This window comes from Columba livia, chromosome 8, assembly GCF_036013475.1.
Source record: "Columba livia isolate bColLiv1 breed racing homer chromosome 8, bColLiv1.pat.W.v2, whole genome shotgun sequence".
NCBI classification, from domain to species: Eukaryota; Metazoa; Chordata; class Aves; order Columbiformes; family Columbidae; genus Columba; species Columba livia.
The window spans coordinates 2,640,935-2,664,754 of NC_088609.1; the positions used below are offsets into that span (position 1 = coordinate 2,640,935).

The 23,820-nt window shown below is 44.7% G+C and overlaps 1 protein-coding gene and 1 long non-coding RNA gene across 2 annotated transcripts; both read right to left on the minus strand.

The window, feature by feature from the left end:
• Positions 1-6,788: 6,788 nt before the first annotated feature.
• On the minus strand, positions 6,789-23,760 carry CMPK1 (cytidine/uridine monophosphate kinase 1). Its single transcript, XM_005511662.3, has 6 exons — positions 23,217-23,760; positions 13,109-13,255; positions 12,175-12,327; positions 9,706-9,782; positions 9,530-9,626; positions 6,789-9,070 (listed from the first exon to the last, which is right to left on the minus strand). Exons 1-6 carry the CDS (start codon positions 23,289-23,291, stop codon positions 9,029-9,031), a joined length of 591 nt encoding a protein of 196 aa, XP_005511719.1. The 5' UTR covers positions 23,292-23,760; the 3' UTR covers positions 6,789-9,028.
• LOC110365609 (uncharacterized) lies at positions 18,554-20,166 on the minus strand. Its single transcript, XR_002425264.2, has 3 exons — positions 20,035-20,166; positions 18,805-18,857; positions 18,554-18,678 (listed from the first exon to the last, which is right to left on the minus strand). It is a non-coding gene; the product is annotated as an uncharacterized LOC110365609 (long non-coding RNA).
• Positions 23,761-23,820: the final 60 nt, after the last annotated feature.

The window sequence follows — 23,820 nt, forward strand, 5'->3', positions numbered from 1 at the left end:
CAGGGCAGCTCCTCCAGCAAGGTTCACCAGCTTGCTGCAGGTTGTCTGGCAACTCATTTAACCTTCAGCATTTCTCTTCCACCTCTCATCCTTTGCTCATTTTCTTAGTTTAATCCCAGAATGTCAGGGGTTGGAAGGGCCCTGGAAAGCTCATCCAGTGCAATCCCCCCATGGAGCAGGAACACCCAGATGAGGTTACACAGGAAGGTGTCCAGGCGGGTTGGAATGTCTGCAGAGAAGGAGACTCCACAACCCCCCTGGGCAGCCTGGGCCAGGCTCTGCCACCCACACCAAGAAGAAGTTTCTTCTCAAATTTAAATGGAGCCTCTTGTGTTCCAGTTTAAATCCATGAGTTTAAGTCTGGTAGCAACGCTCCCTTAAGGCTTGCAATACAGAAATTAGAGGGACTCGGGTAGGATTTTTTTTTCCCCCTATAGATGCAATTCTAAGAGATAATACAGAAATCTGAGTCTGCTTCAAAAGGCAAAAACAACCTTCCTACTCCTTGTGGTTATTGGACAGAAAAAAACAAACAAACAAAAAAAAGGGAAATCAGAAAGTAGACTGAAAAATACAAGCTTCAGATGACTTCTAACCAAGTTTCATGCTCTCTGAGTGCCTAGTAGGTTTTCCAGTCACACAGGCTTTGGGCCACCAAGGTTCTTTTGAGTAAATTCAAACTCCTCCATAACCTATGAGTTTTGGGAAAGGGACCAACAAACAGCACAGCAAAGCCCCACAACTGATGGAGGCCTCTACCCAAGGGACACCAAGGTTTTGTGCTCTAACTCTGCCTCCAGTGACACCCAAAAAAACCAAGGAAAGTACTCAGACACAGGTCATCAACGCTGCCTAAAAGCACCCCCAGCACATTCCCCACTCACAAAGTCCAAAGCAGCAGCTTTGCCCCAACCAACACAGAAATAACTAAAACCAGAGCTCTCACCTCTACTCTTTCCTTGGATCCCAAAGCAGGGGCTGCAGGACCAGCTCTTCTCTCCCTGGGTGTGAAGCCCTGAACAGCAGTTTGCAGTTCTGCAGCAATTTCTAGAGATACCCAGTTAGCAAGTGTCCCTCTGTCCTCACCCACCTGGGCTGAGTTCCCTGCTGGAACCAATTAGACCAATTAGCAGCACATCAGAGTTACCCTTCATTTGTAGCAAGGACTGTCACCTGTGGGTTTTTGCCAATGCTCTTACCCATTTCTGTGCCCTTCAGCATCTCCTTGGCTCTTTGTAGGAGGTCTTCTCTCCCCACTTTTATCCTTCTCCCCCAAAGCTCATGTTTTTATGGGGCTGTGCAGGTGAGAGAGGGAACAGCAGGGTAGATAATTGAGGAGTTAATGAATTGCTCATGAGGAAGAATAACAACAAAGCTAAATTAAGGCTCTTCATATGTCTCCTGTCATTAGGTGCTGTGCTGCCCCTCTGCCTGCTCAGACAGCAAAAACCTGCTCTCCCAAAGGACTCAAAGTCTCCCTTCTCCAGAGTAATCCCTATTGCAGCCTCAGTTAAGGGATGAGTAATTTTTTCACTCATTTCCAAAATTATTTCTTCATTTCCTTTTATGCTTCTTCTTATTATTAGGGTCCCTTGGGCCTTATCATTTTAATTAACTGATGCTCTCATTAACTTCTGAAAACACGTGTTATCTGAAGCCTCGTTTTCTAGTCTTTATTCTGCAGCAGAGACAGACATAAGCAGGTTGGACACGACCGCTGAGAGGTGTCACATCCCTCAAGGGCGACTGGGCTCCCAGGCTGGTTTTGCTTCTCACAATCTGCCCACACTGTGTTAACTGGTTTGTGAGGCATTTCCCTTCCAGCATGAGCCTTAAAAAATGGCATTGATGAATTTCCCGGGAGAAAAAATGGCTACTTTAAATACTTTGGAAAACAGAACTTGTTCAACATCCTGACCTAAACACCTGGAATAACTTCGAGGGTAAATGACTCTCAGCTCATTGAACTGACACAGTGAAGTTCTCCTAAACTTCAGTAAATCTGTCCTTCCTAAGCAACCGAATGCATCTGGTGCTCCTCCTCAGAGCCTATCCGTCAGCCAAAAATACCTGTTTCTTTATGGGAATTTTTTTAAAGTTATACAAAAATGAAAACAAAATGATTTTTTTTCAGACAAGTTAGGTCTTTCGATATATGGGAAATACTGTACAGCTTATGAACGATGCTTTCAGGCTGCATCCTCTCCTCCGTGAGACTTGCACCCCTCCTTGTGGCAGATTGAAGCAATTGTGTGAGCAAAACCCTCTGCTGGGCTTTGGCTTCCAAAAAGAGCTCAACTAACCACCCAAGATGGGCGTTCAGCTCTGGCATTGAGCATCGTCTTCTCCAGGTTGTTCAGCTCTGGCACTGAGCATCGTCTTCTCCAGGTTGTTCAGCTCTGGCATTGAGCATCGTCTTGTCCAGGTTGTTCAGCTCTGGCATTGAGCATCGTCTTCTCCAGGTTATTCAGCTCTGGCATTGAGCATCGTCTTGTCCAGGTTGTTCAGCTCTGGCATTGAGCATCGTCTTCTCCAGGTTATTCAGCTCTGGCATTGAGCATCGTCTTGTCCAGGTTGTTCAGCTCTGGCATTGAGTATCATCTTCTCCAGGTTGTTCAGCTCTAGCATTGAGCATCGTCTTCTCCAGGTTGAGAACATCTCTAAGTTAGAGCTATAAACAACTTCTCCTTCTCACTAGAAGTCAACTATAAGCATGCGTTTCAAACATAATTAAACTGAAGGGTGTAGATTTGTGTGACACATTGGAAGAGTTAAAATACCCAATCTTAATGTTTGTTTAAAGGTTACTTCTGGATGAAAGCTGGTTAGAGAATACATAACAGATGCTGAAGGCATCCATTATGTATTTTTGCAATTAGCAGAAAATCTTAGTACTTTCCTTAAAGAACATACATAATTTTGTGGGATGTTTATTGCTGGAAGCAATCTGCTTTCGCTGGCAAGAACGGCATCCAAGAGCCCAGAGGAGCTTCACAAGAAGTCACACATGGTGAGTCAAATGCCATCCTTGCTTCAGCAACAGCACTTAAAATCCTCAGCTCTCTGTCACAAGGAAGCGGTCAAATGCACTTTCGTTCCGCAGAAAATTTTAAATTAGAAAGAACATGGTAAAATTATCCCTGTTTCTATTTTCCATTGACATTTTGATTACCCAGCAAAAACGTGGCTGCTCATTATATTTCCATTTGAGAAACACAATCAGGATGTTTCGTGCCATTGTTGTCTTCCGTGCCCAAGGTTTCTCGCGTGGTTTGGCTCCCAGCTCCCCTGTTGCAGTAGGGAGATACTACCATACCTTGGGAAACCTTGTCCATCCAGGATGGAAAGTAAGGAAGCCACTACAGCTCCCAGAGAGCATCCACCTCTCACAGCAGTTTGTGTCTTTAGAGTATGAGATGGGGCAGCAGCTTAACTTGAGACTCTGACAGTCCTGCCCCTGAAATAAAAGCGCTGGTGATTTCCATCATATCCAAACAAAACCACAGGAGGTGCTCAGACCAGGACAGAGGTATTTGGATAGGAACACAGTGTGGAGCTCAGGATACTTGGTGTACACAGCTGTGGACTTCAGCTGGTTCTAGTTTAATCAGACAACAGGAATAACACCCCAAACAGCAACCTAAAGAGAGAAAGCTGTGCTCAGTCAGGAAAGGGGAGCACTGCATATTGTATCCTCCAAATATCTTGATATATCACAGAATGTCAGAATGTCAGGGGTTGGAAGGGCCCTGGAAAGCTCATCCAGTGCAATCCCCCCATGGAGCAGGAACACCCAGATGAGGTCACACAGGAAGGTGTCCAGGCGGGTTGGAATGTCTGCACAGAAGGAGACTCCACAACCCCCCTGGGCAGCCTGGGCCAGGCTCTGCCACCCTCACCAGGAAGAAGTTTCTTCTCAAATTTAAGTGGAACCTCTTGTGTTCCAGTTTGAACCCATTACCCCTTGTCCTGTCACTGGTTGTCACCGAGAAGAGCCTGGCTCCATCCTCCTGACACTCTCCCTTTCCATCTTGATCCCCAGGAATGAGTCCCCCCTCAGTCTCCTCTTGTCCAGCTCCAGAGCCCCAGCTCCCTCAGCCTTTCCTCACACGGGAGATGCTCCACTCCCTTCAGCATCTTGGTGGCTGCGCTGGACTCTCTCCAGCAGGGGCCACAACTGCACACTGGTAGTCCATGAAGAGCTCCATCATAGATTCAGCTCCGCTCCTAAGACTTGATCCCAGTGAGAAGCTATCCTGAAATCTCTTTTCACATCTCATGGCACTAAATACAAGTCCCTGTTGAGAACAGAGTTGAGGTTTGTGCAAGCAGAGCTGCTGAACGAGATTACCATTTCCACGTACTATCCGCACATCATTACGCTTTGGCAGTCACGCAGCAACCCGTGCCGTTTCTTACCATGAAGAAACTGCATTGTGCTGAAAAGCCCTGCAGAATAAAGCAGATAATATCTTTTGGGATGGTGCCTTGTATTTTCCAAGAGCTGTCTCACTGCAGCAGCTGTTACAAGAAAGTAAACCAAACCCTCCTATTTGTAAATCAGAAAGAAAAAGCACAACGCAAACTGGTATTTGGTTTAGGACTGTATGGTTCACACAGCGCTTAAGGAGCATTTTAGACAAAAGCAAGCTTTCTGCCAAAAATTCAAGGGGAAAAAGAACATTTCTGCTTTGCTGTCTGAATGCAGTTAGAAACCAAGCCGACAAAATAGCCTGGCATTGCTGCCCACTGTGAAATAAGCCGTGCGTCTCGTTCTTTACAAGCACAGCTCAATTTGTCTTCATCCTGCCCAGTTTAGCTTTTGCAGCTTTACCCTAAGGAGAAATTCCTGTCCCCACAACCCCTACTTTTGCTTTAATTTCTACCCAATATAATCACGAAATAGCTAGACCAAATCATGCACCGCTGCTGTGTGGAACAGATCTGTACCTAAAGCTGAAATCTGAGTAGTGAAGCCAAACTCATTTAACCTCTTCCAGCATCTTTCCTTCAGTTCTCCATCATCTCACTTGCTCCCATCGAAGCGTAACAGGGCACTGCTAGTTTAATGTCTAGCGACCAAGGGGCTTTTTATGCAATTGCTGCTAAGTACTGTGTCAAAGATGGACACATCTGATCTCACTCGTATAAAAGAGCACGGGTACTACACAGAGATTTTCTGTAGTTGGAAAAAAATAGCTTTGTCAGTTTTGTAACAGATTATGTCCCAAGCCCAATGGCAGAAACAGTAGTAGGTTCTGAATGCTCCAACTGAAGACACTCAAAGATTTCTGCAAGGAACAGAGATTGGGAAGAGCATCCCACTCCCCATCCCAAAGAGCATCTGCAATTCAGAAAGGTCAGAAAATGGCATGAAAATGCAGGAATAAGGAGGATGGAGAACACATGAGCTGAAGTTAGAAAACTCAGTAAAAACACCTATTGTTACCAACAAAAATACAGACCACAGGCTGAAAACCACTAAGCAATATATGAAAAACAAAGGAGAGCAGCAAGATTAAATTCATCTATGCCCCCGTCTCCATTGGAAGATTTATAAAGGCCTGCAGATAAAAAGAGTGTGAGAACTAGTGCTGTAAGAATCTACTAGTCTTAATGTTCTTGTTACTGTCCCCTTTTGTTACCTGATTAGCTGAATCCTCTTTGCAGCATCTTGCAGTTTCCATTATTAGCTGTTAAGGCCAGGATGTTGGGACTCTGGCACAGCCCCGGGTGCCCAGTCTCCAAGTCCCGCTGTCCCACATCTTGAAGAAACAACCTAATCCTGCCAAGGGGTCAAGTGTTGCCCCCCTGGAGCAGGCAGCCAAGCTGAGTAGACACAGATCAGAGCTTCAGAAACATCTGTATCGCAACAGGGACCAAACTGCTACTGAACTTCAGGCTAAACAGAAAAGTAACCCCCTAAACTGCAGCTTTCCTAAACGCCGGCAGCTAGAAACTGCCAACCGGTAACGGCAATTGGCAGCTCCAGTGTGAACTGAGGCTTTTTGTCGTTTAATTCTCCTGTTCCCCCCAGTCCACGCAGACGAACCCACTGCTGGAAGACACGGCATTTTGCACAAGACCTTGGAACTCCCTCATGAACCATCTCTTCTTACTGAGAACAAGTGTTGCTAGTGGGGAATATCTTCCATGAGGCAATTCTGAACGGCACGGTCATGGTCTTCTCCACAAGTGTCTCCTTCGCTTGCCGCCACCCCAAAAACTTGGCATCTTTTGAGGAGGGTTCTTCAGTTCAAGTGTCCCACTTGTGTGAGTGGGAAGTCCCTAAGGAGACTCCACTGCCTCAGGACAAGCTTTGAGAAGGTTTTACAAAAAACCATTTGGTCTAACATAGTTTTACCAGCAGAAAGAGACTCAAATTGCTGCAACCCCCCTGCTTTTCTCATCCCTTCACAGACCGGTTCTGTAAGTCTTTCCAGAGGAAGGTTTCAAGTTCAATGTGATGCTTCCTGACAACCTGTATGTGAATAATATGAGGATGAATTTTAAAATAAGCCCAGCAACCAAATGCTCAACTATACAAATAGAGTAATTTGACAAAGAGATCAAGAAGAGGTACCAATTCCACAGGCATTTGATTGATGTTATCCTGTGCCCAACAGGCTCTTCAGGAGTTCAGTTTTGCTATAGAAAGCTGAAGTTTTATACACACAACTGTGTTTATACAGGCTCACAAAATAGATAACACTAATAAATACACTTTATATAGAAATATATATATAAAATATCCCTTGTGACAGATAACCATAAGCCAAACACCCGTATTAAGCCACAGAACAAAGTTTATTGTATCTTCTCAAATTCTTTGTACAGTTTTGCTGCTAAACAGACACAACACAGCGGCATGTTGCCTTTAATCTTTATTTCAATCCTAAGTCCAACTTGAAAGAATTGGTAACACATTTAATGGCATCTTCAATAAATAAAATGACCCAAAAAATCTAGTCTTCGCACAGACACATTACAATCCACTCCAAATTCGATATTGCCAAAACATTTTGTTCTAAAAACTTGTCCGAAGGCGTTTTTTTGTTTGTTTCAGCGCTTAAATACACAGAAAAGTATATGATGAGAGAAAACAGATACTCGATTCTGAACAGAACTTGTAAAAAGCAGTAACTTAAAAACAAAAGATAATTAAATCTCTCTAAGTAGATTAAAGAATCCAGTTTGAGGTCTGTTTGGAAAAAATCCTGATTTTAACCTTCATATCAAAACACGTAGTTTTGCCAGATCCTATTCTATGTCAGCACACTTATACAATAAGAATTCAATGCCATGATTTCATTTTTAAGGGGAAATTCACAAAGCGAAAGCATTAACCTCCCACGCTCACTAAAGTAGCCGTGGTCCGTATATTGTGCAGCGGTAAGAGGCCATTTGTGCTCGGTCCATCCTTTGAGCTCCTACCATAGTGGAAAAGAGACTGTAGTTCACCCTTTGTTTCTGCATCCCAGTGCAGGAGCCTCAGGAACCTCAGCGAGCTGAGAATTCCTGCAAATACAACCCTTCCCGCACAGATCGGATTGCAGGATGAGGACCAAGGCGTCTGATTCTCATTAGAAGCCAGGCTTTATTTAAAGCTTTTCTTAGAGAAAACCATCACTGAAGAAAAGCTGACGCCCAAATTGCAATTCCCTGTGATTTCCAACATCTATTAGTATATCGCAAACCAATTACAGTGTCAGTTGCTGTAGGAAGAACCATTCTATCACTAAAATTAGTTAAAACACTCATCTTCAAGCCTTCTGGAGCCTTCTTCAGTGAGAGCTTAGGGCATGCAAGGAATGCACAGTTGGGCCCCCCCAGACCTATGCATAGTATATAGGGGAGAGAAAAGGTTACTTTAAACAGAAGGCAGAATTACACCACATCTGTGCAAACATTTAAACCAGTTTGTTTCATCTGGTCGCTTATCCCAACCACTTGTCTTGACTGTACTTGGCTAATTCAAGAGAACGTGATGAAGCACAACCCAATTTATTTAAGGGAATGGAACTTTTTTTCTGCGGGTGTCTTCCCCTCAGCTGACCCCATGGTAACAAAAGTGCAATAATTTACAATCTTTTCAAACAAACAGCTATTAAAATAACACAACTTCAGGGAAACCAATTCACTAGTTTCACCATAAAAATATTTCCCCAGGTAACAAACCTTAAAGCATTTGGTAACACAGTATTTCAATAATAATACAGAGAATCCCTTCCACTTGTTAAAAAAGAACTGTTATTTTACACTATTGAAGAGTTTCGCAATCTTGTGAAGACCGTGCTGTAATTAAGAATATAACTCTCATTTTAAATACATGAGTATGGAAATACTGGCCTGACTGAAATGATAGTCTCAAGCTTTTGCAAATAAAGACAAGGTAAAGGCCAGGGCCATGTCAGCCAGGTACTCGAGAACTTAAAAGACAGTTTATATCCAGAGTCATACGAAAGCACCACTTCTCATACTTTGTCAACCTGTTGCTGAACAGCATATTAAATGGTTTTGTGAGAACTGCTAAAGCAGATTCTCATACTAACAGTAGAGAATTCAGGTTTGGGGACAACAGGGAACTTTGACAAAATTGTCTGAAAAATTTCTGCTAAATTTGGTCCAAGCATCCAAAAACCAACCAAGGGCATGCACGTCCCTCATTGCTTAATGATGATCTTTAGTTATCCTTAAAACAAAAAAGTGTATGGCAATAAGGAATAAGGGCTGCCCACGATAGGCACAGAATAAATAGTCCCTTCAGAAAGACATTTCAACTGTGGTTTTGCCATGTGAGAAACTGAACTTGTACTAATCAAGAACCCTGAAATTTGTACATCGTAGCCACAAGAAATTTCCTATTTAAGAAACAGATCCATTTGTAATTAACTGCTTTCCCAATCCTCATTAGATATGTGAAAACCAATTAAAAAAATCTTTTAAAACAATTACAAAGAGTGGACTGCAGGGGCAGCTATTCAAGCAAGATTCAAGCACGAGTTGAAATGCACGTTCAAGCTGGGCATTAGCCTTCTTTGTCGAAAATTTGTACGACTTTTTCAAAAACCTAAAAAGAGAGAACAATGTTAATTTTATAAAGTGTCAGTCAACCAGCTACTTCAAACCAGCACACCCAATAACTGATAGTATTTTTAAAATACATAGTTTTTTCTTAGGACATTCACAATAATTCTTTAACAGTGAAACTGGCATCAATTCTGGGAAACTGAGGCAGAAGAGCAATACTACTGCAGAAAGGCAAAAGTTCCTGAAAGTCAATAAGACAAGACACTGCTAACCACAGAAACACTGAAAATTTAGCTCAGCTCATGTTCAAGCAGAACTAATTGATTTCTGGAAGTTATTCACATCTTAATCAATCCTTCAAGAGTCAAAATGAGAGTTCCACAGGCTCCCCCAGTAACACACATCAGTGCTGAATTAGCTTCCTAACCACACATCTCAGAAAAATGCCAAAAATATGCACTGCTGTCATCCCCATGGCTTTTTTGGCTGATACACTTACTTCATCAACAGATTTCGATGCATCCACTTTTCTGACTTTTCCCATTCTCTCATACAAATCTATTATAGGCCTGGTAGACTGCAGATATGTATGAATTCTAGGAGAAAGCACAGGGGGAAAAGCATTACACAGCAGAATATTAACAGAAGGGAACTGAAATGTTGTGGAGATAGTACCTCTTTTCCAGACTCTCCCGATTATCATCACTCCTACCACTGCTCTTGCCTCTTTCAAGACAGCGGCCAATACATATCTACAAAAAAAACACCAAAAAGATGATCACGACCAAGAACACAAGGTGCTATCTTGAAAGCGGGAACAGAACAAAAATCCAGAAAATCTAAATAGGCCTGACACACAAAATAGTATCCAGATCTGGTAGGTGTAACCAGAATTCATGTAGCAAGTTAAGAAAAAGGATGTTAGCTGCAGATAGCTTTAGATAGCTCTAGTGAGGCAGACTGCGAACTGGCTGAAGGGAAGAAGCCAGAGAGTCGTGGTCAATGGGCAGAGTCCAGCTGAGGCCTGGATCTAGTGCAGTGCCTCAGGGGGCAGTGCTGGGGCTGGTATTGTTCAATATATTCATCAATGACTTGGACGGGGGAATAGAGTGACTGTCAGCAAGTTTGCTGGTGACACCAAGCTGGGAGGAGTGGCTGACACGCCAGAAGGCTGTGCTGCCATCCAGAGACCTGGACAGGCTGGAGAGTTGGGCAGGGAAAAATGTAATGAAATATAACAAGGGCAAGTGTAGAGTCTTGAATCTGGGCAGGAACAACCCCAGGTTCCAGTACAAGTTGGGGAATGACCTATTAGAGAGCAGTGTAGGGGAAAGGGACCTGGGGGTCCTGGGGACAGCAGGGTGACCATGAGCCAGCACTGGGCCCTTGTGGCCAGGAAGCCAATGGTACCTGGGGTGGGTTAGAAGGGGGTGGTCAGTAGGTCAGAGAGGTTCTCCTGCCCCTCTGCTCTGCCCTGGGGAAACCACACCTGGAATATTGTGTCCAGTTGTGGCCCCTCAGTTCCAGCAGGACAGGGAACTGCTGGAGAGAGTCCAGCGCAGCCACCAAGATGCTGAAGGGAGTGGAGCATCTCCCGTGTGAGGAAAGGCTGAGGGAGCTGGGGCTCTGCAGCTGGACAAGAGGAGACTGAGGGGTGAATCATTCCCGGGGATCAATATGGAAAGGGGGAGTGTCAGGAGGATGGAGCCAGGCTCTTCTCGGTGACAACCAATGGTAGGACAAGGGGTAATGGGTTCAAAATGGAACACAAAAGGTTCCACTTAAATTTGAGAAGGAACTTCATGGTGAGGGTGCCAGAGCCTGGCCCAGGCTGCCCAGGGGGGTTGTGGAGTCTCCTTCTCTGCAGACATTCCAACCCGCCTGGACACCTTCCTGTGTAACCTCATCTGGGTGTTCCTGCTCCATGGGGGGATTGCACTGGATGAGCTTTCCAGGTCCCTTCCAACCCCCGACATTCTGGGATTCTGTGACTCCATCGGTTTATTAAAATGGGGGCTCTTAAAATGGCATTGGGATAAGTGGAAGCAAAAGCAACATCAAGTTTCTGGTTCAACTGCGTGTCCAACTTGAGGCATTCAAAGAAAAGAATTATCTGCTCTTCAAGGATGTGTTCAGACTGTCTGCAAAGCAGCACGGCAGATTCAACCACCACTCCACGCCTGTGCTGAAAGTCACGGTGGCCTCTCCCAATCATTTTCTAAGGCTACACACCAAGCTAAAAATGTTCTTACTTGACATTGCTATAATGAAGACTTAAAAATCAAATTATTTTCCCTACAAAGTACACCTATAGCAAAAAAAATAATACAGAAGATTGTGAAGGTGTTGTTATTTATTTTCAGATCTACTAACAAAATTAGAACCCTCAAATTAACACCCTACCAAGTGGAAAAAAAATTAATCTAAGTTTTTAAACAGAAAAAAGTAACCCCTCATTTGTTGAGATTTTAAAAAAATAATAATAAAAAGAAAAGGTAAAAACAAAATTCTCAGGAAATTGGGGAAAAGGGTAAAAGGATGAAAATTAGCTCAAGGTGTTGGGATCCTCGTATCAGTTTCCATGCCTCAAGGGCACTGACATATTAAAGTGACACCTTATCATGGGACTTGTCAAATTAATATAATGTATCACTGTCAAAATGCCCTTGTGATCTAATGACTAAAATGGTTGATTACTGGCTCTCTTATAGCACAGCTCGTAACTAGAAAATAAAGACGACTGCTGCTACCAGCACTTCCGAATTAAAACAGACATTGCACTCAAGTACATTTTGGACTAAACAACAGTTAAAAGCAAACCGAGTAATGTTTTTTGTAAATTAACTAAATGTTATATCATGTATTTAAAGTTTTTATAAATTTTGCTTAAGAATGCAATTGCCTGAAGTACTTCAATATAATGTATTCACACATGATTATACCAAGTGTCCTCCTGCTGCTTCAAAGACATCCAGGTTTTTATCTGCAAAGACAAATTGCCAAAAAATCCTTCAAACTCACAGACCAAGTTTTCCTTCTGCTCTTACATTAGTCCATTGACTACCTGACAGAGTTTATTGTTCTTCCTGAAGGATTCTCCCAATACAGCAAGAAAGGAAGTTACAGGATGACACACTTCATTACCTCATTGTCACAATCAAAAAAGAGAACAAAAGAAACATCCGCCTTTCCATCCATAGTCTTATTCCAGCCTTGAAGATTATCTTCATTCCTGGGAAATCCATCAATTAAGAACTTGTTCTTCTGGGAATTGGCAGCCATTGTTTGATCCATAGCCTGACAAAAGAGAATTCAATTCATGATCTCCTGTACATACAACCATTTATCTACTTACTAAATTACCCCCAAAACGCTGACATGGTAAATTGAGCAGCTTTTATCTTTGATTTACTGCAGATTTACAAGATGTATTTTTGTTTCACCTTCAATGCATGCTAATTAACTTCCTGATGCATCCATACATCCTTCTTTCAAACTGAATTGGCTATTTCATAAAGCTCAAAATCTTGTATCACAGAATCACAGCTTTAAAAGTTGATTTTCTACAATATACTGGAAAGTGCTGTTACACAATAAGATGCCAAAACATGACCTAGAGTTAATTCTAACAGAAAAACTCCAGATAAACTTAGTGCCATGAGCAACAGAAGCCTTTTCTGCCTTAAAGGAAATACTCTGGTTGTTTTCCTGGACATCTAATAAGGATAAAGGCTGGAGCTTTTCCTTCCATAGGAACATTACCAGGTGCTCTTCTCTTTCACCTGGCTATCTATTTCGATAAAACTGACATAAATTTACTACATCTAAGGCCTCTACCCTCCCGTTCAATATGACTGAGCTGACCAAGAGGTCCAAAAGCTAGTCAAGGGAAATAAGAAATCCAGAGTTGCACTGATTTCCTTAGAGCTACTAAAGAATAAAGTAAAATATGTGCACCCACGTGTCCACTGCTTCATACTGCTCGCACCAGAGGAAAGGCAGCTCTTCCAGAATGAGGCCACTGCCTTGTTGCTTAGTCTGCAAGAGTGAACCAGCAAGGAAATAGCCCTTTTCTTACCCTCTTCAGCAAGCTGATTGTTATTTCAACTGGTACAATTTCCCCCTCCTTAATGTAGTTCTCGATGAGCTCTCCATACTGTGAGCCCGGCCTTTTCCGTTCATCTCGAAGGAGGTCACCGGCAGAAAGGTGCGTGTAGCCATATTTCTGAAACGTGCAAAACAAACAGGCATAAATTCCCTTGAATTAGTACACATGCAAAGCTAAATGTGGTTGATACTGTTGACGTTATCTTCACACTACAACAGAAAAATACAGTGAGAGATCTATTCCACCATCAGTATGCAATCCGTAGCATACTCGGTATGCGCAGAAAGCACAGCGGTACAGAGATTCTTGGATAAAACGCTCAACAGGCTTTCGCTCAGGCAGTCATGTCCAGTTTTCAAAGGTAATTTTGCCATGTTTGGAAACTAGACTGGCTCAAAGTCCCTCCTGAAATGTTACACTGTGCAAGGAGACATTTAACAATCACCAGATCTGATGCAAGTAGTTCAACTGATTAACAATTAGAAGTGGTTATCAGTCGCTGGGGCAAGTCTTGATTTACAAAGTGAGAAAGTCAAGACAGTGCCTCTCCTTGCTATGTTTATGCAACAGGTTGGCAATTCTATGTAATTACCTACTTTTACTAAAAAAAAAAGCACATGAGGTGGTTGCAGGTCCTTTGGGTCTGGAAGGAGCAGTGTAGGGGAAAGGGACCTGGGGGTCCTGGGGACAGCAGGGTGACCATGAGCCAGCACTGGGCCCTTGTTTCCAGGAAGGCCAATGGTACCTGGGGTGGGTTAGAAGGGGGTGGTCAGTAGGTCAGAGAGGTTCTCCTGCCCCTCTGCTCTGCCTTGGGGAGACCACACCTGGAATATTGTGTCCAGTTGTGGCCCCTCAGTTCCAGCAGGACAGGGAACTGCTGGAGAGAGTCCAGCGCAGCCACCAAGATGCTGGAGGGAGTGGAGCTGTGAGCTACTGAAGAGCAGGCTCAGGCATGCAGGAGGGTGGCGACGGATGTCACCATCCTTGGGGAACTGCTGGAGAGAGTCCAGCGCAGGGCAACTAAGATGCTGAAGGGAGTGGAGCATCTCCCGTGTGAGGAAAGGCTGAGGGAGCTGGGGCTCTGGAGCTGGACAAGAGAAGACTGAGGGGGGACTCATTCCTGGGGATCAATATGGAAAGGGTGAGTGTCAGGAGGATGGAGCCAGGCTCTTCTCGCTGACAACCAGTGATAGGACAAGGGGCAATGGGTTCAAACTGGAACACAAAAGGTTCCACTTAAATTTGAGAAGGAACTTCATCCCAGTGAGGGTGGCAGAGCCTGGCCCAGGCTGCCCAGGGGGTTGTGGAGTCTCCTTCTGTGCAGACATTCCAACCCGCCTGGACACCTTCCTGTGTAACCTCATCTGGGTGTTCCTGCTCCATGGGGGGATTGCACTGGATGAGCTTTCCAGGGCCCTTCCAACCCCTGACATTCTGTGACATTCCAAGCACAGCACGAGTCAGAAATCCTTATGTCCCCGTTGTGGTTCTGACACCAACTTCCTCCTCCACCTGGGTCAAACCACTTATAACTCTGCAGCTGCACAGGTACTCCCCAAACCAGCCCCGTGCGCCCGTCCTTGCTGCCTCCCTCCCCAGGAGGAACAGGACAAACCGGGAGGGCAGCCCTGGGGGACACCGGTACCTTCTGATGATGATGATGTGGCAGATGAAGGTGAACAATTCCACCGGTACCACCCTGTGCCACGCCATGTACGGTCAACAGAGAGCAGTGAGATCACACCCAAATCTATCCATTTGGTGCCAGCAAACAGCAGTATTCTTTTCTTTCACCTCCTTGGTGCTTACCTAAGCTAGGTATACATCCAAAACAGATCACACCTGTACACACTCATCCTAAAGTTTTTACACACAAAAAGAGTGGCAGCAAAAAAACCTTCCGGGCTATCAGCTTGGCTGCAGCAACATCCAAAGCGAATTTCCAAAAAGGTGCCTGAGCAGCATAATAATGTGACTACAAACACTTTGTAAGGCCGTGAACTTGGGATTTAAAAACTTGGCTACTGGACTAAGCACAACAGAAATATTACATGAGCCACTAAGTGACTTTCAAAATATTTCAGTTGCTTTCCAATTTTGCCCACAAAAGCATGGCAAGTTAGTTCTGCCATAGTCATAATTTAAGGAGGGATATAATTACGTAAATCTCCAAAACTCTACACAGCTGGTGGAAAAAGGAAGCAAGATTTTGCTCTAAATAACTGTGAAGGAAAAGCTCCACAGACGTCCTCTATAAGCTCACTGTGCTCCTGCTTTAATGTGCACTGCATTTGGATATGCCTATTTCATTGCAAATCTAAATATTAACTATGAACTACAGAAGCCATAAACCAGAATAAATCTCTCCTTATAAGCAAGAAACCTTACTCTGCTGAACCCTAAATTAACATGTAGCTCCTCTTGCTGAAGTCAAAGAATTATATTTTTAACGTTAAATTTCTACAAAGGAGAAAACGGGAGGAAAATATAATCCTTTTGGTTTTAGAGGATTACCAAACCATTTAATTTTCCTTGGCATTTCCCTTTTCATGCATGAAAATGAAATCAAGTTAGGCAATTTTTGGAATTCTCTGTCCCAAACTAAAATAGGTTTTAATGGCTGAACGGGAAAGTAAAAGCAGTGTGCTAAAGTGCTGTTGCATAAACAGACTTGTTTTAAATAATAGTAAATTGTATTCTAGAGTAACCTTGAGAACGGATTAACCAGGCAACAAGAAAAACAAGCCTCTCCTTCAGGGGCAAAACATCTATTTGTTAACTGTACTGAGTCAAGAGCCAAAGACAACACATTGGTTTAAACAATGCGAACAAGCCCAGAGAAAGGCTTGGCTGCCGTTCTGAGAGGTGGTGCTCACGCTGCTCTCGCCCATTTAAATCAATTAATACAGGGCACAAAGTTTGCTTTGATCTTCAGAGAGATAAACCCTCAGCAAGCGTCCTGTATTGGACAAAATTGTCACATCCCCAAGAGCTCGCGGAAGAGACCGTGATGTAACTGCCCAAAAAATGGGGCGTCTTGCTGAAGTTGTGCCAGCAGAACCTCCAGCAGTGCCAAGCACATCTTGATGCAATCCCTAGAACGCGACTACTGCATAATCCTTCTCCTCCAAAATCAGAAAGGGAGCAGGACTGTGGCTGCCAAACTATGAAAGAGCTTTGCCCCCAGTTCTTGAAGGACGCATATATGCTACATTCGTAATGTCAGATTGAGGGGAAGATTTGAAATAGAAACTAGGTTAAAAAAATATGCCAAGCACCTTCAATCTGGATTTTTAGATGTCGAGGGTTAAGATTGCGGGGTGACAATAAAACCCTGGCAGATGTATTGTTAACCCCCTCTCCCCCCCCACACTTCCCCCTCCCTCTCCCCCCTTTTCACTAAGGAGAGGCGATTGGGAGGAAAAGAAGCACAGAGTGAAGAGAGTTGGAAAAAATTAAAGATGTTTTACTAATGCTACTAAGAAGAATAGAGAAAATAATACAAAATATACAAAACCAATCTTGAAAGTCTCAGCAACTGCAGAGCCGGCACCCGAAGTCCTGGACTGGACTCTGCAGCCAACTGGAGCTGGATTCAGTCTGTCACTAGGCCTCAGTTCTCAGGGACGACTAGCAAGGTCCTCTCCTAATGTCGGCCATAAGCAGAAGGGAAAAGGGAAAAGCACACGAGATCCTCGTGATCTCCCACTTTTATATGAAGTATTCACGTGAATGGAATGTTATACACAGTTGGTCAGTTTCTTGCTCACTTGTTTCTCGTCGCCCCTCTCGCGAGATGTCCATCTGTGCTTATCAATAAGTTTGCATTCCATTGCTAGATTTACCAAAACATGTGTCTGGTGCTCCAGGAAAATGCAGTTAATATGAAGCTTTAGCTGACAGGCAAATTCACTAAAAGAGAAACTTGTTTTTAGCAAAACCAGGACATTAGATTACAGAATTTTTTTAAAAAGAAAATATAGAATTAACTATTTAAACTTATTTCAGCAGTAATATTTTCTGCTATGCTTCACTGTGGGGGACTACGGTGGGTCTGTGGATTCTCTGATGGAGGGCATGGGAACAGAAATTAGCCTTGAAGATATTAAGGCCTACCCGTGAGAAAGATAAAGGAGTATCCGGAGATGTTAAGGATGCAACCGTGAGGGAGAAGGGAGTAAAAGAGTAACATTGATGACAGCAAAAATAGCCTATGAGATGCTACTGCTGGAACCTGTAACCAATAGTGAAGAGACACTTGAATTGGTAAAACTGTATAAAAATGCACTTGTGGCAATAAATGGCATCTACTACTTTCATCCTGGAAGAACCTGGTCCATGTTGTTTGTCCATCTCAACCGCGACACTTAGCAGACTGCTGTGCCATTCTAATAGAAGAAAAAAATACTAAATTGCTGTTATTTCTAAAGCTATTTTAATATTTGGAGAACCGTAATCCAATTATCTTACAAAAATTAGCTGTGAATGAATGAATGAGATAAAAATCAGCTGTCTTCAGCACCACTGTAGTCACCTGCTTCCTTTGCTTAAAAAAAGATCAATCCCAGTGCCACGGAAAGGCAAGCTCAACTTTCCATCGATCCCAGCACACAGGGGCTCATCAGCACACACTTAGTACCGTGTAGAGCAGGGCAAACCATCGCTCGCTTGTTGGACTCCCAGCGGCCTGGGAAATCAGTCCCCATGCAGCAGGACAAGCTGGGCCAAGCAGGGTGGATGCTCCACATCTCCAAAACACAACCCGAGACCGCAGCCTCCCTGCGATGCCCTTCTCTCCCCCGTCCCACAGCCACTTGCAGCTGTCTTCTGTCAGCCAGGATCTACAACATCCACTGCCCAGAGAGAACATTCTTTGCTTTCAGGAAACACACTAAATATACTGATATAACAGAAAATACTCAAGTCGTCTCTGTGCCGCGCTTGACCCAAGGAGGAGACTGCCGTAGCAATGTTCTCCGGGCAGTAAGAAAGGATCAGGAGTGTGCAGCTGCTGGGACTCCACTTTGGGGGCGATCTGGGTTTATTTCTGCTTCAGCCCTGTCTGGTCCAGCAACACATCCCTCCACTAAATACACAGCTTGAGACTTCCCTAAGTGAGCAGAAGCCAAGAAAAAAGCAAGAGAAACACAAATTACTACTTTGACCTTGACTCCTCTCTTGGCTTATCGTTGTTACTGCAAAAATGAAAGTCACAGGGCTTAAGATCTAAACACATAAAATACAAACATTTATTGCTCTTCTGACCTGTCGTATCTTGAGCAACCTTATTAAACAACTGAAGTTTGCTACATGTTCTCAGACACACCATTCAAGAAGTAGTTAAAATAAAAACAGAGCTGGGTAAAGCCTGCAGCCTGCGTGGTTTTCTTTTTTTTAAGCCTAAAAAGCTTTTGTCTGTTCTATTAGCAATTAACACATGGAATTCTAACTTTGGGGTATAAACTATAATGCAGTAATAGACCTTCTGTCTGCTTATTCCAAAAGGCGACATTTTCTTAGTTTGAAATACGTTCTTGTCTCTGGGGGAGGAAAAACAAACACAAAACCACATTAACAAAACAAAACGCACAAAGGAGATGCCACTGACATTGCCCCCAGGGAAGCGGGTGGGTAGACCAAGCACCCCAGGGCTTCAGAACACTCACATCAATCAAGGCAACCAGGGAAAGACTCAAAATCAATGCTCAGAATCTGTGTCCTGCAAAATTGAAGCATAGTGATAAATCTTTAGGGGGTGGGTGTGAATTTATACGATCACCCACCATGTCTAACAAAGCTCCAAAGTTCAGAAATATAAACTTATACTTCAAAAAACCCACCACACACTATGAGAACTTAAGGCTAAGTGGACTAATACTTGGCACTCTCAGAAGAGACTTCAGAAATTGAGTTTAAAGCAAACAATTCTAATAACGTTTTTATTTCAAGGAAGTTAACGCCGTCTCGGACTTCCAAAGGACATTTAACACATGCCAGCCAAGCCTAAATCCACTGCTACTTTCAGACGATTGTTTCTGATACAATAAGTTCTTCTTTGCATTGTTTCTTTCACCCTAGGAAATCTCCTTATCATATATCCCAAAGCAACTTAACAGCTTTTTCCACTTGGCTATTAACTTATGCTCTTATAAAACAAGAAGGCTCAGCATCCCACCTTGTGCAATTAATTTTAGATTTAACCACAAACATACAGGATAAGGCTGAGGTGGATGATATTTTGGGTATCCAGAGAGAGGTGTCTTGCACACCCCAAATCCCTACAGAATCACGTTGCCAAAACAAACAAACAAAAATACAACTTCAATCTTGCTTGGAATAAAGACAAATAACTTAGTTATTATTCTTTCCTCCAACCAAAGAGCTTTGCATTTCAGAGGTTGTAAGGAGTTAAATTTTAAATACATGAAAGCATAGTATGTGCAGATTTAAAGAACGTATTTCTTTCCCTTGACTTTTATAACCATTTGATAAGCAAAGTTCAGAAGTCAGCAATAAAACACATTCAGCTTGCCCTGCATTCAAGTGACACCATTCAACTACATGCTCAGATATTCTGCCTCACACTACAAGCTACACAACAGCCTTAGTTGATGGTAAACTCCACCTCACACGGCTGTGGAAGGTTTTGGGAGTTTATTGGCAGAGCTGGAAGGGAGAGGACAGGAACTTTAGAGGGAATTTGAGATAAATTCATCCCTTCCTAAAAAGAAAGAACTGGTCTAGAGCAGCAGTTCTGCCACATCTGCATTCCAGTGACGATTCTGTGAGTTTGTGAAGTGTACACACGAACCTTCCCTTCATATCAGAGAAAACCAGCCTGGTTCAGCTGTCTCCTCCAACCTTATCTGTGAAGATAAAGAAACCTAATCGCTTACCTGCTGTTCCCTTTCGCACACTGTGTCAATACCCATTTCCGCTTGTTATTATGTCGTCTTCCCTCAAATCATTTCTCCATTTGGTCCAAATTTGACATGAACACCTGCCATCTCCAGAATGAAGGACTCCAGCACACACACATGGAGCAGTTATGATTTAGGCTAGTACTTAAACACATATTTTGCTCAAAACATGTGATAGCCACCTCCCTTTTCTGGGAACGTAAACCACAGTCAGCAAAACAATTACAGCACTTCGAGAAATTGTTCCCAGGTAGTACATAATACCCCCTTACTCTACAAAACATAGCTACCCTTGGTTTTGTAATAAAATAATGTTAAAATCATATAAGATAGCAGCCTTCCAGTACCTCAAGTGGACCTACAAGAAAGCTGGAGAGGGACTATTACAAGAGCATGTAGTGATAGGACAAGGGACAATGGCTTTAAACTGAAACAAGGTAGATCTAGATTAGATATAAGGAAGAAACTCTTCACCATGAGGGTGGTGAGGTGCTGGAACAGGCCAGAGAAGTTGTGGATGCCCCGTCCCTGGAAATGTTCAAGGACAGGTTGGTTTGGCCTTCAAGCAACCTGGTCTAGTGGAAGGTGTCCCTGCCCATGGCAGGGGGTTGGAACTACAATAGATGATCTTTAAGGTCCCTTCCAACCCAAACCATTCCATGGTTCTATCTCACCTCAGCAAAGTGAGACTTCTCCCACATGTGATGTGCTCTGTCTCAGATCTCTAGTACAAATAGAAACTGAGAAACATTTATAGCTCATACTGGACTTTTTGTTCCGCACAAACTTCAGATTTCCAGCAAGATACTGGGTCAGATTCATTCCAAATGTAAACTAGCATCATTCAGTTAATTTACAAGGATGAATAAGGTTTATTATCACACAGTTACAGCCTCTCTTCTCTGTGGCAAGCTGCCAACAGGGTTTAAAATCTGAACAAAAATACACTTTAAAGCTAAAGACAGCACTGACTGCACACAGGCTGTTCAGCAGGGCTCTCCGAGGGGCTGCCAGGGGCCTGGCCAAGGCTGTGTGCTTCAAGGACAAGTTGCTCTCCAGTAGCTCAGCTGCATTTCATCCACACTTCCCTGTTCATGCCTCCTTTTTCTAGTTTTCCAGACTGCCATCAGTCCAGCTCTCCCTTCAAGCCTCTCCCTCAGAGTTCACCCAGTGGCTCCTGCAGAAACGTCCCAGAGAGTGAGAACACCATCCCTGGCAGTCTGCACGTGCCTTCTACTGGCAGCCCACTGACTTCAATTTACTTCTTCCCATGCAGTGAACAGGATTAGCAGAATTTAAGCAAATTTACATTTCTTAGTACTTGGACTTCCCTTTCCACGCTTAGAAAAGAAAATAAATACAGTACAAGCGAAGTTAACTTTCTTCTTGCATTTTGAGCTGCAAATACAACTCGAGTAGCAATGACTCATTTGAAGTTCTCCTAATAAAGTGGTCTTTATCCAATTATATTAGCATATCAAGCCAAAGGCAATTAAATTTCTAAACACAGGCCAGCAGCCACACAAGGTACTTTAGCCCTGAGGCTACACGAATGGTTTGGTGAAAGCCATTAATGACAGCCTACAAGATTCCCCTACAGTTTAAGCTCATTTGTTTGCTGTGTGCCAGGGGCAAAATTTGACCCTACCAAAAAGCTTTTAAGAGCACTACGAACCTTTCATCCCACAATTTAATTTAAGGAGTAAGCTGGTTTGAATGAGAGTCCGTAATTTGAGGTTAAAATCCTTCAGAACTAAAGTCATAACGGCATTTTTCAGTCTGGACCAAATTCGCCTAACATAGTTATACAACACTGACGATTGGGATATAATGGCAGCGTGAATAAACTGTAACAGCACTGCCAAAATAGATGACACACAAAATGCGCCTGTAGCAGGAGCTGTGGAGTTTTTTCCCAACAATAGTTTCAGAAACACGGTAATTGCTACAGTTCTTAGTCATTTCTTTCAGTACAGGTATGGATAAGCTTCGATCCTAAATGGCTTTCAATAGGAAAAATATATTAAACTGCTCAGAGGAGAAAGAAAAGGTGTTTCAAATCTGGCATACACACACTTGGAAGCATCCAGCGTTAACTACTCCTGGAATTATCCACCTGAACACAGTGCAATTATCTCCTTGTTTTTTAAAAGAACAATACTACATGCCATAGCATTTGCTGTTCTTTCTTAAATACTTGTTCTATCTCAAAGGGATGCAAAAATACATTTGGAAAACTGAAAATGTGAAAATTACAGCATAACGTGCTCTCAGACCGCAATGTCAGTTTTAAGCTCTTTTAAAAGAGAGAACAAGATTAACCATCCCTGGAGTCAGAGCATCCTTTGGCTTCTATGATATTCTGTCACATAACAAAAGTTTGGTTCTATTTTTAACATTTTACGTAAGCTAGCACCAGGTCAGAAAGCCAACACCCTGCAGTGTCTACTGTACCAGCTCTAACATTTACGGGACGGGCTTCAGAAGAGACGGACCTTGACCCCACGCATTCGAATTCAACACATTGCCAACCCCCGTAAACCACCTCGCCGGCCCTGCCACGCCAGCAGCACACGGGTGGCAGCCCTGCAGTCACCTCCGTGGCCACGCAGACGTGTACAGAGCCACCCACGGGGGCCGGGCTGCGAGACACCCAGCACCGCCCGGCCGGCAGCGGCTCCTCGGGACCGGGAATTGCCCCCCGCGCCAAGGCGCAGCAGGACATCGGTGCTCCCACCCGAGCCGCTGCCCGTAACGCCACGCTGGGGCGCCCTCCAAGCCCCAAGCGGGTGTCCCCCTGCCCAGGGTGGGTGTCAGTACAGGGAGACCCACCCGTGGGGCAGGATGCCGGGGGAAGAAAAGGCAGCAGGAAAGAAAAGGCCAGCCCCTGGCTAAGCCACCTGACAAGCTGGAGGCTGCCCCCGCCGCTTTACCGGCTAACGGGGAGACGTGGGGCTGGTGGTTTTATTTTATCGCTTCCAAGCGGCGGGACGAGGGCCCAGAGCACAGGGGGGATGCGGACCCGCCATCGGATGAAGGGGAACGCGCTCCCCCAAGGAGCGGAACAGACCCTTCGGGGAAAAGGGGGGCTACAGCTCTCAGCAGAGCTCGCAGACACGCCACTGCCGGAGCCTCCCGCCCCCACCAGCCGTCCTCACCTCCACGATGCGAGCGCACTGCGTCCCCTTGCCCGCCCCGGGCCCGCCGAGGACGAAAACGACGACGGGCTTCATGAGGAGTTGGAGACGGCGGCGGAGCAGCAGCAGGACAGCGACAGCTCGGGGGCGGCCGGGGGGGGCCGCGGAGCGGGCGGAGAGCGGCGGGCACCGGGGCCCGGGCTGGGGCTGAGACAGAACCGCCGCCGCGCACCCGCTGCTGAGCTGTCCCCACCGAGGGAAAGTGCTTCCGGGTCCCCGGCGGCGCGCGCCGACCGGGAGGGGCGGGGCGGGCACGTGCGCGCAGGGCCGGCAGCGGCGGCTCCGCCATCCGGTGCGCAACGGGCAACGCGCCGCGCTCCGATGAACGCCCGCTAGGATCGGGGCGAAGCGGCCGGGCCCTGTCGCTGCTCCTCGCCCCCGACGCGCCACCGGGCCCCGACCGGTTGTCACAAGCGGGCAAGGGTGCAGGCCCTCACTGACCCACGGTCGCCGTGGGTGGCGCACGCCCCGGGACACCCAGCTGGGAAAGGCCGAGGCCGGAGCGGCGCTCACAGCAGGACCGGGCAGGCGGGACGGTTGTGTCGGTTTAGCTTGAAAGCGACGT

Bases quoted from the DNA above. Each gene is read 5' to 3' on its own strand.
- CMPK1 (XM_005511662.3), bottom strand. From the start codon at position 23,291: ATGAAGCCCGTCGTCGTTTTCGTCCTCGGCGGGCCCGGGGCGGGCAAG. The intron at 9,627-9,705 runs GTACTATCTCCA...GCTTTCTCCTAG, and splicing joins CGGGAGAGTCTGGAAAAGAG to AATTCATACATATCTGCAGT. The intron at 9,071-9,529 runs GTAAGTGTATCA...CTCTCTTTTTAG, and splicing joins CATCGAAATCTGTTGATGAA to GTTTTTGAAAAAGTCGTACA.